Below are 17,998 nucleotides of genomic sequence, written 5' to 3'. Positions count from 1 at the left end.
ATGATCATTCATTCTCACATTATTTGAACAGTTCTTTGGGAGAATTAATTTTACCAGGCTAGATAGAAACATAGATGGGTAAAGAAAAATAGATGCTTTTTAAAAGAAGGGATCTGAGCCTGGTGGAGCAGGCCTTTCACCCCTGTATTTTCAGGGGGGAGAGGCACATGGGTCTCTATGAGTTCAAAGCCAGCCTGCTCTACATGGTGAGTCCTAGGCCAGGCAGCGCTTACATAGTGAGACCCTGTCTCAAAAAGGAGATAAAAGGAATGTGAAGAAGTGTATGCTCAGCTGCACTTGAGTCCCTGTCCTAAAAAGACAAGAGGCACCCTTGGTAAAGAGAAGACATGTCATCTCCTTTGACGTGCTATGTGTATGACATCTTGTGAAGCCTCTGTACCTAAGATGATTGTTCTGGCAGTTGTGTATGAGGGTAGGAGAGGGGAGTGGAGAAGGGGGGAAGGGGGAAGGGAGGAAGGAAAGAATTATTCTCAGTCTTATGCCTGATAATATCATTAATTTTTATTTGACATGACCTAGGAAGAGATGCTTAGCAAATCTAACAGGAAAGAAGCCTAATAAAGAAAGGGGCTCTCGGAGTTCTTAACTCCTAGACTGATTGGAGAACATGTTTATAATGAATTAGTAGAGACTTAGATACACAGTAAGCATTGTTTTTGGCTAATCTGTGGAGAGAAACAGGTTTACTTTTATCTGTATGCTCAACAGCTATGACACATACTATGTGTATAATACCCATGTCCTGAATGACACTATGTTGAAATTCTCTGCAGGTGACCAGGCTGGAAAGCTGTAAAACCAGCTAAGGATTTATCAGTTTTCCTGTTAAGTCTTAACTGTTACTGTGACAGAAAAATGTTCAGACTTGGCGTATTAAATATTAGAAACTTACAGCATTTTTTAAATTTTTAGGTGGAAAAAATTAGTTGGGCATCATGGACAAGTGTACTTGGTTTGTGTTGTGAGGGAATTTGGCCAATAATTGGAGAAGTCACAGATGTAACTGCCTCTTGCCTCACCAGTGACAAAATGGTTCTAGCCACAGGGGATGACTTGGGATTCGTGAAGCTGTTTAGATACCCAGCTAAAGTATGTGTTTCTATTTAACTTATCTAATGATACAGTAATGAAATGGTGGAAAGAATAGAAATTTCATTGTTTTAATAATGTAATAATGCATAGATAGTATGTAATGTTATATCACCAAAGGTTTGGAATTGTGTTCCCTATTCTTGGCATCATATTTATAGATTTTATCTAAAATAAGTATTATAGTTTACTGAACTGTGCCTTAGCTTATATGTTACATTGTATAGTAGTTTTTGTTATTAAAGATATAAATATACCTCCCTCAGTATTACTTTTATCAGTATTGAATAATTTTATAATTAGTGTAAATTTAACTTAAATATATACCATTAAGAGTCACTATAAGCTTTATAGATGTTAGGTTTTACATTAGAAAAGAAGGCAATCAAATACTTAAATGCCTATAAAATTAAATAATGCTGATTTAATATGATTTATTTTTTTCTGAGCCCAGATGGAACAGATTCTTTATGTATTCTATGTAACCTAGGCTGTGTTGTTTGATTGTTCAGTTCATTTCTTCTACTAAGCGCTGTCCATGCTATTGTAAAACATTAGGCTTATGCTTACTAAAGAAACAAAACTTATAGTACAAGTTCATTTCTTCTTAATTGTCATAAATTAAGTTATATATATTATTATGAACTATTATGAACATAAGCAAAATTTGAAGTGGAGTGCTGAAATAATATCATGGTCTGTAGTTCATTGTGGCTTCAGCTGCCCATACTAGCATTTTTAGGTACTCATTGAAATGAAAACATAGGTTTAAAACTTATTGGAAACTCAGGCACCCAAGAAAACATTCCAGACCTGGGGATTTGGGTTTGTAGGATGCAGGTTACCCCGCCTATCTGATCTCTAATAGGAAAAGGGAGGAGAGGAAGGATGGAGATCACTGTTTCAAGAATCACACAGTCCTTGAGAACCTCTGTGACTTGAGGACAGATTCATCCTCCTTAACAAAAATTTAAAAAAAAAAGTTTTTATTGCATTTATCTGCGGGGAGGAGCTTATTGCCTCATGGCCTGCATGCATGTCGAGGCCAGAGGACAGCTTGAGAGAGTATGTTCTCTCCTTCCATCAAGTGGGTCTAAGAATTAAACTCTAGTCACCAGGCTTGGCAGTGTCCCTTTATCTACTCAGCCTTCTCAGCAGTCCCCTGATTTCTGCTGTCTTCTCTGCCTCTCCCCTGAGAATTCCCTGACTTTACTGTGTTTTTACTTATCTGTTTGTTGGGGAGGGGCTGTCTATGTGCATGTGGAGGTCAGGACACTTACTGAAATTGGTTCTCTCCTTCTCCAGTATGGCTTCTAGAGATCACACTCATCCTTACACTTGGTAGCAAACACTTTACCTGCTGAACCATCTCCCTGATCACTATGCTTTATTTAAGAAACTTTATTTTAACAACTTTGAAAAGATGTTCACTTAAAACCTGTATATAGTTTATTATTAATCTCAAATTTATTTGTGTAACTAAACTTTCCAGGGTCTAGAACTTAGAGTTCTCTTGGTATTTAAAAGGGAAATATAGTTCTGGAGAATGTAGTTCTACAGTAGAGTGCCTGCCTACTGCCTAGCAGGTGTAGCATACCAAAAGATGCAAAAAGGAAACTATGTGTGTGTGATACTTAGCAAAGGAAGCACAGTAAACTGAGGTGAAATAAGTTGTATGTGTGTACATATAAATATAAATATGTATACGTATATCACTTGAAAAACAAAAGTGTCAGTACTAAAATTGAGAAAGAATGTTTGATTTTGTTTTATCTTTAGGGAAAATTTGGAAAGTTTAAGAAGTATGTGGCTCATAGCACACATGTCACAAATGTTCGCTGGACTTACGATGACAGCATGCTGGTTACCCTGGGAGGAGCAGACATGTCCCTAATGGTGTGGACAAATGAAATGGAGAGCTATAGAGAAAAAAAGTCCTATGATAGTGAAGAGTCTGATATAGATTCTGAAGAAGATGGAGGTATGTAATTTTTAAACATTTTAACAAAATATTTTTTAATTAATTTATTTTTTTATTAATACAATTTATTCATTTTGTATCCCAGCTGTAGTCCCCTCCCTCAGCCCCTCCCAATCCCACCCTCCCTCCCTCTTCTTCTCCTATACGGTACCTCCACAAGTCCACTGATAGGGGAGGTCCTCCTTCTCTTCCCTCTTACCCTGTCCTATCAGGTCTCATGATTACTGGCTGCATTGTCTTCCTCTGTGGCCTGGTGAGGCTGCTTCCCTCTCAGGTGGAGATGATCAAAGAGCCAGGCACTGAGTTCATGTCAGAGACATCCCCTGTTCCCCTTTCTAGGGAACCCATTGATTTAAACTATAGAAGTTAAAAATGATAATCATATTTGAGCAATTTTGTTATTAGTGTTTGCGTCAGTTTTACAAAAAATTGTTTTTGTGATTTATGACTGGCATGTATTGATGACTTAGATATTCATTGTCTATAAGACAGCCAATCATATTTTAAATCAGTGCTGTTAGAAGCTTTATATTTTAAAATAATTTCAGTTTTCTTTATGTGTCAGTAATAGTAATTATAAAAACACAGGATGAATAATTAACCACTCACACTTAACAGTTGAGGGTATATAGTAATGTACGTGTACTTATGAACATAATATTCTTAATAAAAATGAAATAATTAACTTCATTTTTGTAACTTCAGTAATGTACAATTACATATTATTAAGTATTCGTCACATAACTTTTTCTAGTTGCATATTTAGAAATGTGCCTTTAATAATTTATTTTATATCGTTGGAAGAAGATGAATTTATAATAATGTAATTGGTTACCTGCTATCACCTAATAGCATTTATTTTGATGATAGGCTATGACAGTGATGTTACAAGAGAGAATGAAATTAGTTATACCATCAGAGCCTTATCAACTAATATTCGCCCGATGTTTGGAGTCAAGCCTCATTTGCAGCAAAAAGAGCCCTCAGTTGATGAGAGGTAATAATCAAGTTTAAAGTTTGATGGGGAAAAGGTACTAATATAAAAATGTGATTTATATCTTTTAAATGGGTTTCTGTAGAAGCTAATAGCAGTATTGATTTATGCAGTTGTGTTCCGCTGTCAGAAACTGTCCTTAAGTACTGTTGGTGTTGACATTCTTTGCAAGGAGTTCAGGGAATGTTACATCAATATAGAAAGTTATTATGATTGGATTGATCTTATTTTCTGACTTTCATAACTGGGTAATAGGTTGGGAAAGAGATAGAGGTGTGACCCAATCTTTAAAAGCCCTGTCTGCATTCTCAGTGAAGGGGTAGCTGTCATTATTTCAAAAATTTTACAAAAAGACAGTTTGAAGTGTAGCCTGCCTTTAATGGAAATGACTGGTCTCGATAAGGAACCAACCCATGAAGATCGGTTTTATGAAGAATGCTTGTGTGCATGCATACAAGTACATGTTTATGTGAGTGTGCATATGTACAAGTGCCCGCGGACGTTAGCTGTTGTTTCTCAAGAGCTAGCCATCTTTGTTGTTGTTATTGAGAAAGTCTCTCACTGGCTGGAATTCTCTAAATAGGCAAGTCTGGCTGGCCAGGGAGTGTCAGGGTTAACACCTGGGTTTTTCCATGGGTTCTGAAGATTGAACTTAGGCCCTCATGCATGTAAGGCAAACATATAGGGTGTCTCCCTAGCCTAGCACATAATTTTTTAGCAAAGTCTTTGTTTAGAAGAGAGTTTGATCTAATGTTTTCCAAGTCAAGGATGCAGAACGGTGAAGGGACTTGGGAGTTGGGGCTGTGGCCTGGTAATAGAGCACTTGCTAGAAGCAGCGAGCCCCTGCGCTGTACCTTCAGAATCACAAACAACAAAATAAGCCTGTGGCACAGACTCCACATGTGAAAAGGGTGAAACAATAAAAGATATTATCTAGAAACAGTGAGAAACACTGAGGTGGTCGTGGGTGGGCGAGCAGTGACGTCAGAAAAGGCTGTGCTAAAGGAAACTTCATTAAAAGTTCATATTTCATGGAAAAGCAGAAAAAAAAAAAAAACAACAACAACAACAACAAGCGAAACATGGGTTTAGTATTCAGGGACAAAGATGAAACTAGGGATGAGCTGCACCTAACAATGGGGAAGGAGACAGCTAGGCACTCTGAGGACTGCTGCCAGCATTCCAGGGAATGCAGCTCCTTTCTGCTTCCCAGAATTCCACAGAATACCCTAGCTCATGACAGTGGGTGAGCATCTGCAGAGCAGTCAGAGAGCGAGTGTGCATTTGCTCCGTGTGAAGAGGCAAAGTATAAAAGCATTTTTAGGAACGTCGTTCATGCCGTGGTCTTAATACTTGTATTAAAATTCCAGGGTGAGGCAGCTTGCTAGAAGATAGCGTCTAGTGTTGATGTTTATTCATTTGGAGTTGTTAAAAGGCCAAAATACCTCTTTATGTCATTTACCAGTGTGACCCTGAAAAAATATTCATCTGTTCTTACCCTGTTTCTTTTTGACTGGCTGAATGAGAGCTATAATCTTTATCTGTGGATTATTTCAAGTAATAAAGAAAATCATAAACAATTAAATAAATATAGCAAATATTTTATATCTGAGGTATTTAGTTAAAGTAAACTATTAAGAAATAGATCTTTACCGCTGACACCGCTCTCAGTAAAGTAAAGAATAGACTGGCATGATGTTGCACATCTTTAATCCCAGCACGTGGGAGGCAGAGGCAGATTTCTGTGAGTATGAGGACAGCCTGGTTTACAAAGCAAATTCCAAAGTGAGAGCCTGTCTCATGAAAAAAGAAAGAGTAATCTAAAAAAATAATCCTGAAATTAAATATTCACAAAGTAATGAGTACTAATGAGTACTACCTGAATACCTATTAATTACAGGTATACATATAAATAAACAAATATGAATTTTGTAATGAAAAGTAAAAAGGGCCATAATCTCTTTCATAGGTTATAGTGATATTTTTCAAAGAAATTTTTATCATTCATTACATTAGACAAGTTTATTATGTAACCTAACTTTACTGTAGAAGCTGTAATTTGTCACAGTAAAGCAAATTTCTTCTTTCTTGGTGAAGCAACCCATGTGACAGCAGATGGAAATATTTTCCTCTTTTGAAGAACTATTTAATGCTGTTATTACTGTAACTATTTCTATTTGTTTGTCTTCTTGAGATAGGGTCTGACTTTGTAGCCCAGGCGGGCCTGGAACTCACTGTGTTTGGTACCCCAGGCTTTCCTTGGATGCATACTTTTTCTGCCTCTGCATCTTTAGTGCTGGTCATACAGGTGCAAGCCACCATGCCCAGCTCTAGTTTGGAGTTTTTGAAGCTAACTCCTCAGAATTATTTCTGAATTTTGTTTTTGCATTTCATTCTCATTTTCTGTAGGTGTCAGTTCTGCTAAATTCTTTTGAAAATGCTGAGACATTAGTCACTAATGTGGCTCAGAATATTTCTCATTTTCACAAAAATGATAAAAGGAGATTAAAAAGTTGCTTCTTTTGCCAGTTTTGAATATGTTACTCAAAGTATGCTTTACTTGTTTAGATAGTTGTTTCATATTTTAATGTTAGTCATTAAATGTTAATCAGTTACTTCATAAGCCATTAGGCAGTGAATCATCTACCTTAAAGGAAATATTTCTGATGTCAGTTGACTACTATTATATTTAGTTAATACTTTGTGAATATTTTTCTAAATGATTTTAATAGTGATATGACTTTTTCAATAAAGATAGCAAATATAATCAAGTTTTTTATACTTTAAAATAATGTAAAATCTGTTATAAAACTAGAAATTTTCTATTTTCTTAAAAGTTTTTTTATGTTACTTTTATTCTGCTTACTTATTGTTATATGTATTCACCATCAATTTCCTATGTGTTTCTCCACTCTCTTTTCCTTTTCCTTTCAAAGACAGGGGGTAGTAAGGTAAGTGATTTATTAAAAAAACATATTCTATTAAAATGTTTATTATTCTGTTTTGATCCTTAGAGTATTTTAAGGCATTGATTTTTCCTATAAAACATTTAATTACATTTGACAAACAAAATGAAATGTAGTTGTTATTTTGAGAGTAGGCTTTTATTATGAGTTAATTTTACAAATGACTTTTCATGGACTGAAAAAAATTATTCAGTTTATAAACATTTGTTTAATGATGTATAATATACACATTCATTTAAAAATTAAAATGGGTAATTATGGTATTTTTATGTTTAACAATATTACATGGATAAAGAACGCTGTTAGAGTACTGGCTTGCAGCTACCTTCAGTGAGATGAAAATGTCTTCAGAGCAATTCTAAAGGAGACAACATGAAAATGAGTCGATTTTAGAAGTAAGAGAAGATCACAGATTCTAGAATAGTGACTGGAGAGGACAATGATAAAAATGCATTTAAGACCAAATTGTTCAGAAACCCAGTTGGTGTCCTTGAATAATTTGGCAGCAGAAATTGTCCCAGAAATTAATTATTCATTTTCAACAGAATAATATATGCAAAGATGAGTCTAGAGTGTGGCTTTGACCTCTGAAGAGGCCCACATAATCTTACATGACCTTAACAGAAATGAAACACCTAGACCTTGGCCTGTATGTTAGTGTGTGGAGCTCAGTACCCCACACACACTAAAGGAAACTGTGACAGTTCTGAGTACTGTAGAAGAAAGCACAGAGGGAAGAAAAGTTGAACACTCAGTTATTTAGGAATCACTTGTTTACAAACATGAAGCTAAGTAGAGCTGTAATTGCTGTCTTGGATATGGACAGCTTCTTATGTGGAATGACCTCACCATCACAAGTGTTCGTGCTCCTGTGCTTGGATCATCTGGCAGGAAAGTGTGACAGGGGGCTCCTGAGTATGTTGTCATTATCCTCCTCCTGCCCCTAAGTCTGAATCCAGGCTTCCAGTGTTAGGTCAGTGTTCCAGCTGCAAACCCTTGTGTTTTTATTTCATTTTATTTTGGTGTTTTGAGACAGAATCTTGAAGTGTAGCCAGAGCTGGCTTGAGGTCCTTTCTCCTCAGCCACCCAAATGCTGGGATTCCAGTCATGTGTCACCTTTCAGGCTTCATTCTACTATACAAGGAAATTTTCCTTTTGGTGTGGGGGTGGGAGGTGTTTTGGTTTGGAGACAGAGCCTTGGTCTGGCTGCCCTGGTACTACTAGTGCTGCTCAAGTTAGCCTTGAACTCACAGCAGTCCTTGTACCACACCTTCCCAGAGTGTGCTGGCATTAAAGAAGAGCACCATCACACTCATACTCGGTTGGCATTTTTCTTTTTAAGGGTATTTCCTTTGGTAGCCAAGTCCCAAACTCACAAAGCCCTGAATGACTGAATCTCCCTGCTTCAGTTGGTACCTGGAGAGCCTTCTTAAATCTGACTGGTGGTCTCATTACAACTTCCTTAAAGCAGCCCGTGGATATCTGGATAAGGATCTCTTTTCCTTTCTTAAGAACAAAGATAAGATTAAATATTTTGCTTGAATGACACTCTAAAATCTACCACAGAACATTCTGAATTCTCATGTTTACCTTTTTATCTTCTGACTTCTCTGCCATAAATTTTAAAGCTTTTTTAATGTACAGTAATAAACTAAAAACAAGCATGTAATATACGAAATATAGTTTATCTGTGCTGAACCTAACAATATTCAATAATGTGTGACACTGTAATAATGTTTAAAATTCAAATATGTGCTATAATCCTTCTCTTTTTCTATCTGCTGCTGAGAAGAGGATCCAGGTAACCCTCTCCTTGTTATGTTTACAAAACAAAATTTTGTTTTTATCATCTCTCCTATTTGCCTTTAAGATGAGTTCGTTACCTGTGTTCCCACTTTTCCTCCCTCTGAAGGAATAGCAACTTAATTATTTAACTTACATAAGCCACTATATTACTAACCTCTTATGCATCTGAATTATATAGTTTTACAAGTCAAATAATTTCATTTTAGGCAGTCATGTGATTTATGTAAATAATATGTATAAAAATTAAATTATGTTTCATTTTTACGTAAGGTTATATAGATAAAACTTGTTTAAAACTATCAGATACTTATACGTTGAGTAATGTTCACCAACAAAGTTGACTTGGGAGAAAAACCAGGCTTTATATCTTCTTTGAACTGCTCTTGGTAGGAACATTCTTAAATGTTAAGTATTATAATCTTAGTTTTATGTTTACTTATGGAAATTCAAAAATATGAAGGTTTTCAATTTCTATGATAACTTGGTAACTTACGTGTTTTTGATAAAGATATTTTTATGGCACCAGTCATTTCATGCTCTATGTGAATATATACATTTATTTAACACTATTTTTCACTACTCAGGATCAAATGTAGGCTTTGCTCATGCTAGGCTACTGTGCTTACCAGATTTCCAAACTCTGCATTTCTTTATAATGTATGTTCAGTATGCAGCACTGGGCTGGAGAGGTGGCTCAGTGGTTAGGAGCCCTGGCTGTTCTTACAGAGGACTTGGGTTCAGTTCCCAGCACCCCATGGTAGCTCACAACCATCCTTAATTCCAGGGCATCTGATACCTCTTCTGACCTCTGTGAGCTCCTACATGTATGTGATGCACATGTATACACACATACACACACAACTAAATATTTTTAAGAGATGCAATACTTCTTTTAGCTTTGAAAATATGTGACTTGACAGTAATTTTGAAATTTATTTATGTGGCTTTAATAAATTATTAAACATTGGAAGTTTTTATAAAATTAAGGAGTACTACTTCCAGTATAGCTATAAATTTAATATGTGAAATTTAGAGAGGAGTTAATGAATGATTTAGATTTAGTGTTCAAATTATAAAATATTTAAATAATGCTTTAGGTGAACTAGTAAGTGGCTTTTAAAAACTAAAGGTTTTACAAAAGTCATTCCACAATTATATGATTATATTATATGATTAATTCAAAATATGAATATATACCTTTTTGGAATACAGAACATTTTAGTAGATTCTGAGAAGATAAGAGAGAGCTTGATTCAAGAGCTAGTATATAGAGAAAGGTGATAAATATTCCATCAATAGATTATGGAAGAAGGAAATTTGGAGACCTTTTGTGGGGTGCTGTATTGTTTACACTGCTTTGTGACTACGAAATGCATTCCTGAATAGCTTTCTGATAGTGATGCCATTAGTCACCATGAGGGAATCCAGGCAGTGGGATAGTAAAAGGCATAGAGGAGCATGGAGGGACATATAAGTTTGAATTCATGTAAATTATGTTTCCAATAGGGTAGAAAGTTCATGAAAATGTTATTCAAGTTCACTGTCAGAATGTTTTACATCTGTGCTACATAAGCCATAAGGGATGCTTTGCAGCAGTAATCTAGGCTTTGATGATAATGTACCCATCCGGAATGTTTGGGTATGGCAAACTAATATTTTTATGCTTGCCTATTCTTATTCTATGTTATTTACATTATAAGACACAGACCAAAGATATTTAAAGTAAAAGTTAATATAAATATTGTTCTTTCTACATTAAAAGTTACAAAGATATAGAGTACACAGTCTAGTGGAGGAAAGTAGGCTTCCTTTGGGGAGGCTGATGTTTTTGGAGGGCAGGGTGGGAAACCCAGTGGAGGCCTTAGGTTATCTGCCCTTTCTTTTTCCCACTTCTCTTTTCCAGGCCTCCAGTGAGTAGGGCCCCACCACAGCCAGAGAAACTTCAGTCAAACAATGTTGGCAAGAAGAAGAGACCCATAGAGGTAAGGAAAACAAATCTTCCAATATTCCCAAGCTTCCTTAAAAAAAAAAAAAAAAAAAAAAAAAAAAAAAGGGCTGGAGAGATGGCTCAGAGGTTAAGAGCACTGGCTGCTCTTCCAGAGGTCCTGAGTTCAATTCCCAGCAACCACATGGTGGCTCACAACCATCTCTAATGAGATCTGGTGCCCTCTTCTGGTGTAGAGTTGTACAGATACATAGAACATTGTATAGGTAATAAGCAAACAAATAAATCTTTAAAACAAACAAACAAAAAGAAATCATTCAAGTTTTGCCATTAATTTTCATGAAACCAGGTATATCAAATTATATTTGCTTGGTTGGTTGTAAAAGTTGATTGCTTAGCCAGGTGCAGGGGTAATCCCAGCACTCAGGGAGGCAGAGGCATCTCTTGTGAGTTTGAGGCCAGCTTGGTCTACAAAGTGAGTCCAAGACAGCCAAGGATATACAGAGAAACCCTGTCTGGAAAACCAAAAGAACAAAACAATTAAAAATAGTTGGTTGCTTAATTCTTACTCAAGTCTGAAATTTGAATTAGTATCTTTTCCTTTAATTTCAAAGGAGTCTTTTACTTTTATATAAATAATGGCCTGCATTGATCTGTATCTTGGAGAACATGTAAATGTAAATCTATATGAATGGTTCCTGGCCCAGGGAAGCACAGACCCTAGGTGGTGTCTTACAGTTAGTAAATTGACTTTAAAAGTTAAAGATTAAATGTACTATTTCAGGAACTTTTCACCCATGTAATACATTTACTATATAGAGTTTGTTTCTCCCCTCTTCAGGCATTTCAGAATGCCAGTGTGTGCAGCAAACAAACAAACTACAAGAGGTCCAGCATGAGAAAGGTGTACAGCTGTAGGAGGAGTGACGATTGTAGTCACTCCACCACCCAGTAAGGGCAATGGAAATGAATGTTTCTAGTTGTAGGATTCTCTGCCAGAACTTTACCCATGACTTGTCAGAAACAACTTTGGGTTCTCCTGAGTGTCTAATTTGTACACAGTTTATCGTAAATATGTAGAATAAATACTTGGACTAACAATGAATACAAATGGAAACAAAGATCCCTTTGGACATAACAAATGTGTCAATGTTTAACTCAAATCTATTCTCTTGGAATGAGATGACCTTGTGATTCCCTTCTCCTTCCTAGATGTTTATATTAAAAAAAAAAAAAACAACATGTAATGTGTGTTTCTGTTGCTGAAAGCATTTTACATAAAAATATGTCTAATGGCTGTTCTGTTGCATGCATGGAGTCACAGCAGTGGTGTTACCTGCATTAGACCGGGCCCACCAGTACTCCACCACCAACAGGGAAGGCCCTCAGAAGCCCCTCTCCCTGAGGAGCTGTAGACGGCTGGGTGAACAATATCATGTTCCTCAGAGGTGTAACTCGTGGTTAACTTGTCCTCTCTTAAGTGAGTAACCACTACCATGCACACGCAGACAGCAGCAGTCACAGGAAAGAGGCACCAAAGGTGGGGAAGTAGGAGGAAACTTTGGGGGAAGAGAGGGTTCAGTGGGAGGGGAAGGTGATGAGAGGATCGTGGGGGAAGATGCTCAGAGTACGTGTACGTATGTGCATGTACATATCTATCATACATATAGATATACATATCAAACCATGAAAGGCTAAAGAAAAATGTAAATGTCCAGCTTAATTGTGGTTAGAAGTTTATAAAAATACCTAAAGCACGTTCTCCCTTTGACAGACGATGGTAGTACTCTGTCTCACAGCTCTGGTGAGCATTTCCCCTAAGGAAGGGTGTAGTGCAGTGGTCGCTGTCGTTACAGGACCTTGTGCTGGAGCTTGCCTTTGGCTACCGGGGCAGAGACTGTAGGAACAACGCGCACTACCTAAATGACGGTGAGGACATAATCTACCACACTGCCTCCGTTGGAATTCTGCACAATGTCGCTACAGGTGGGACGGCTTCATCCTCTGCATGCTCTTTAATGTAGAAGTTGTTACTCAGCAGCTTAAAATTATTTGTTAAAACTGCAAATAGTATTTTTACTTAATTTACTTAAATTGGGGGGTTGTTTTTGTTTTTTCCAAGACAGGGTCTCACTATGTAGCTCTGGAAGTTTTCCTGTTTTTGTGAGATAAGTTTTACTATGTAGCAGTGGCCGACCTGGAACGTCTGTGAAGACGAGGCTGGCTTCACCTCAAACTCACAGACATCTGCCTGTCTCTGCTGGGGTTGGAAGCATGCACCACAACATCCAACTTCAAATAGTATTTTTTAAAAAATGAAACATTTATATGTTCTGAAGGGAAACCAGAATCTCAAATACTATTTTAAATGTATTAGAGAAATAATTTGAAATTTAAAGATGTTTTATATTGTAGTTGTTTCTGTCTGTTCTGAGATAAAATTATTATTTAGTCCAGGTTAGAGCTATTTGGTAACCCAGGCTAGACTCATTAACCATCCTTATGCCCTAGCTTCCTCAGTCCTGTGCCACTGTGCCCCACCCCCCCACCAATATTTTAGTCTTAAGAGAGTATGACCGAACAAAAGAGTATTTCATATGCTAAGTCTGTATTAGGTACCCGTTAGAAGTGAGTGCTCACTGTGTTTAAAAGCATGCGTTGAGCTACCGTTAAGGTTCTCTTTTCTAAAGAAAGGGAACAAAAAGAAGATGATTCTCTTTTCCAACACCCTCGTCACCCCAATAGATAGATAGTCTGGCATAATTGTCATTGAAAGTGGCAGAGAGTAGCTTGTTGGACAAGTTGTAACTGAGGTAGAAGGAAATGGGGGTGATCTTTCTGAGGCTGTGGAAAGCTAAGTAAGGAAGCTAGGAAGGCTGCTTGCCTGTGCTCTCCTGAGGATCCCTTGTTTGAGAAGGTGAGAAAATATTTGTTGATGTTTACTTGATCAGTTTGATGAAGATCAAATGAAGTTCTCTTATGATATGTAATTATAAACTTCATAAAGCTACAGTTGGAAGCAACACAGATGTTGTCAGTTCAGACACTTCTGGTTTCCCCCTGGGTGGATACAGAGCAGAGACATGTGGGAATCAGATTCCTCTATCCCTGGACATTGCCAACCATGATATGATCTCTATGTTTTGGCTTCCTAAAGAAAAGAATTGATAAGATCATAATAAATCAGAAGCAATTTTCCATTTTATATTTTGGGCTTTTAAAAAATACTAAGAAAATCCTTTCTAATTGAGGTTTTCTGTATCATTTGGGAGAATGGGTAAAAGTAAAATAGGACAACCAAGAAGGAAATAAATGTGCAGACATGTGACTAACTCATATTTTTTCTTGTAATTCTTGGGTTTTTGATTTGTAATGAATATGAGAGAGAGCTAGGGGAGAGGAGGCCTACTTTGTTTTTTGTGTTTCTCTTTACTTTGGGGATACATTGAAGTGGTCAGAGTCTAAGAGTCTCTGCTAGCTTGTATTCCCCTAGACCCCTAGCCCCGAAAAATACAAAACATGATTTAACTGGGAACTCCGTGTGGCCCAGGCCGTCCTCCTCTCTCCATCTGTGGAGAGCCCCAGGCTGGCCTCAGAGGCAGAGAGATTCCACTGCCTCTGTGGGCTTGCGGGTGTGCACTGACATACACATGGTCCTTGAGAAAGTGTAAGCAACACAGGTGTATGAGTGTAATTGTTGAGGTTGTGGAGAAGCTGCTGTGCATGGAGCTCTATAACCCACATCCAGCCTGCAGTCTTGACTTTATTTTTATTTACCGTCTTGTTATCTTCATAGACTTATGTTGGAGCCTTCAAAGGGTTTCCCCACTGTCAGCACTGCTAGATGAACCATATTAGCTTTCTGGTCAGAAACACTGTTCACAAGATAAATGTGAAATATGAATAAACATTGCCCAGATTAATAAATGAAAAGACTACTTTTGTTTTCTCTGTGGCTCTAGTAAAATCTTTTTCTTTACAAAACAAAAAGAGACGATTGTAGGTGAAGATTCGAAATCTTCCATAATTCTAGAACCTGCTTATCTTTCCATCCATGTTGCTGGCTTCCATGACGACATTTTGTTCTGAGAAACTGTGTGTATGCACCATCAGGTACATCTCCAGCCTTTGTTCATCAATCTCCTGTGGTATTTGGTATCTTCAGCTTGTCTGTGGCTTTTCCTTTTAAGGGCTTTATAGCTTTAAGATGAATAATTCATTGTCATTCCTTTTGATAGTAATCACATGGTAAATGCTCACACGATATATTTTGAATGAACAAATAAATTAGTTTATTGTGTTAAGTAAGTGCATTTGGCTGTTGCATCTTAAAGTTTTCAAAGTTAATTCTCAAATTCTTTTTTATAGGGACCCAGAGTTTTTATCAGGAACATAATGATGATATTTTGTGCCTCACTGTAAATCAGCACCCCAAATTTATCAACATAGTGGCAACTGGCCAAGTAGGTATGTTTCTATATTTCAAAAAGAAATAGTTTGAAACATTTATTCTAATAATTTGTTCTAATAATTTCAATACCCTAGGAAAAAATTATGTATATTATATTGTGTGTTACTCAGGATGCATGTGTGCATTCGAAACCTAGCCTGATTACCTTATGCTTATTGCCAGGTAACTTTCTATTCCTTAACTATGGCTATCAGAGTTTGCTCAGGCTATTCAAAATGTAAACTATTGTATAGATAGTTAGCCTTTAGGTTTAACAAGAATTTCTGGTCAGCCGAGTAGTTGCATACAATAGTATAACACTCAGAGGAAGGATAAAAAAAAGTGAGCCAAGAAATTAACTAGACCAATGGGGACAGAACCATTGTTCAGTGAAAGTTAGGCTGGGTGGGAGATAGTGATGGTCTGTTTCATGTTAGCAATCCCTTTGCATTTTAAGGTGTTTGTTTGGTGTTAGTATTGATGAGACTCACTGATGATTTGAAGGTACCTGTGCTTTATTTTTAACTTCTCTCAAAAACTTCAGGGTTCATGACTCTGAGTAGGAGATCAGGTGTTTTAGATTGACAGTCAAAGATTACCGTATTACATTACAGATATGGCTGGTCGAGTATACTTTTCAACATTATTTTTTTAATATTTTATTTAACTTTTATTAATTACACTTTATTCATTTTGTATCCCCCCATAAGCCCTTCCCTCCTCCCCTCCAAGTCCCCCCTCCCCCCCTTTCTTCATGCATGCCCCTCCCCAAGTCCACTGATAGGGGAGGACCTCCTCTCCTTCTTTCTGATCTTAGTCTATCAGTTCTCATCAGAAGTGGCTGCATTGTCAGGGTTCTAGGTTATCTCCATGAATAGTCCTTGGTTGGAGTATGAGTCTCTGGGAAGTTCCCTGTGTTCAAATTTTCTTGTTCTGTAGCTCTCCTTGTGGAATTCCTGTCCTTTCCAGCTCTTGCTATTTCCCATTTCTTACCTAAGATTCCATTCACTCTGCCCGTCAGTTGGCCATTAGGTTCAGTATTTGCTTTGACAGTCTGCACGGCAGAGGCTTTGAGAGGCCCTCTCTGGCAGGTTCCGAGGTTGTTTTCAACATTATTGAAATTACCATGTTTGTTGGGTCTCAGTGAGTCACAGTTGCTACACTCACTTCACTCACTTTTGCCGTATCTTAAGATCTTAATCATCCATGCAAATACTAAGTTGGTTAGTCAGGAATTTGTTCTTCTCTTGGTTGTCTGCATCTATAGCTGTGCCACATGGAACCCTTGTATTTTCCCTTCTGTAGAGTTTTCTTTAAAAAAAAAAAAATTAGTTTTTAAAGTCAACCTACAAAGTGGTAGATTTTTGTTATGGGATTGTCATGTATATGTATCATTATACATTTTTCTTTATTGTTTATTGTGTGTGTGTGTGCGCGTGTATGCACACATGAAGAAGCCAGAAGAGTTCTCGTACTCTGTTACCCTTTGCATCTGTTTCTTTGAGGAAGGGGCTTTCTCTGAACCTGGGATCCTCCTACATATTATTTCTAAAAGTCTTTCCCAGGGAGAGTCATAAACAACATTTGTCCCTCCTCTTAAGGTTCCATTCCGCACAAGTTCACCCTGGGGAGCCCACTCTTGGGATTGTTTACAGAGCATGGGCGATGGGTTTCCTGCAGGCCCTTTGGAGCCACCCCTGACAGTCTTTATCCATCAGGGATGATGGCTTTCCTCAAGCTGTGTAGATGGAACCCCAACCCCTGGTCTCCCTCAGCCTGGGGCCATGAGCAGTTAGGGTCCAGTTGCGCACAGTGCATGTGGAGTGGCTGGATACTCAGGTGAGGTCTCATGGCCTTCCTTTCTCTCCCGTGAGGGGATGCAAGCAGCCATTGTGCCTAGCTGCAAAGGTGTTTCCCAAGTGGGCACAGCTGAATGCTCCAATGTGGCAGGGTTTTTGTCTTGTTTTGTTTTGTTTTTTTGGCTAAGAGGATAGGGTATCATAGTACAACATGTGGAAAATCTTTAGTTGTGATGAAGAGCCCCTTTTGCTTTTTGGGTTATTTAATAACCTTTTCTGCCATGTTCCTCAGACCTAATTCCTTCCTGCAGGCACAGATGCATCAAACCTCCAAAGTGTAATTAGCAATGCATTTTATAAACCTAAGTTGTTATTATTATGTTTTATAAGTTTACTATTATTATTCATACTATTTATAGATAACTTTTTTACTTATTCTTTATTGTAGGTGATTCAGCAGACATGTCAGGTAAGGAAACTGAATACTTTCTGTTTTAGTTATATAATGGTGCATGCAAATATATTTCTCCCCGTAAGTCCAAGCATTTACTGTTCTACATATAGCTTCTAGAATATTAATGACAAATAACATTTTAAAATCTTTAATAATAATAGTTTTTTTTTTTTAAAAAATGGTTTGGGGACTGGGAAGATAGCTGAGTCAGTAAAACACTTGCCTCACAAGCATGAGTACCTGAGTTCAAGAACCCACGTGAGAATACAAGTGTGTGGGGTGTACACACACTTAAATCTCAGCAGCAGGATGGTCCCTGGGGGTTGCTCATCAGACAGCACAGCCTAATGGGCAAGCTCCAGTCTCAGAACTACGGTGGGTAGTACCTGCATGAGTGAGGCCTCCACACACAGCGCACATGCATGCACCTGCCCACATACACCCCCCCCCCCCCACAGGCGCATATGTGCTCATAAGTGCTTGGACCTCTCAA

At 37.6% G+C, this 17,998-nt stretch overlaps 1 protein-coding gene across 8 annotated transcripts in view; it reads left to right on the top strand.

The window, feature by feature from the left end:
• Nucleotides 1-17,998, top strand: part of Eml5 (EMAP like 5) — a 109,853-nt gene that overhangs the window by 74,409 nt on the left and 17,446 nt on the right. For 5 of the 8 annotated variants that reach the window (XM_060388012.1, XM_060388013.1, XM_060388010.1 and 2 more), the window contains 8 exons: nucleotides 934-1,110; nucleotides 2,890-3,091; nucleotides 3,962-4,088; nucleotides 7,022-7,036; nucleotides 10,761-10,839; nucleotides 12,659-12,788; nucleotides 15,171-15,269; nucleotides 17,500-17,520. In XM_060388012.1, coding sequence (XP_060243995.1) covers nucleotides 934-1,110; nucleotides 2,890-3,091; nucleotides 3,962-4,088; nucleotides 7,022-7,036; nucleotides 10,761-10,839; nucleotides 12,659-12,788; nucleotides 15,171-15,269; nucleotides 17,500-17,520 — 850 coding nt within the window. The other 3 variants (XM_060388016.1, XM_060388011.1, XM_060388017.1) reach the window with 3 other exon arrangements.

This window comes from Meriones unguiculatus, chromosome 7 (genome assembly GCF_030254825.1).
Source record: "Meriones unguiculatus strain TT.TT164.6M chromosome 7, Bangor_MerUng_6.1, whole genome shotgun sequence".
NCBI lineage: Eukaryota > Metazoa > Chordata > Mammalia > Rodentia > Muridae > Meriones > Meriones unguiculatus.
This window is presented reverse-complemented; position numbering and strand designations above follow the sequence as displayed.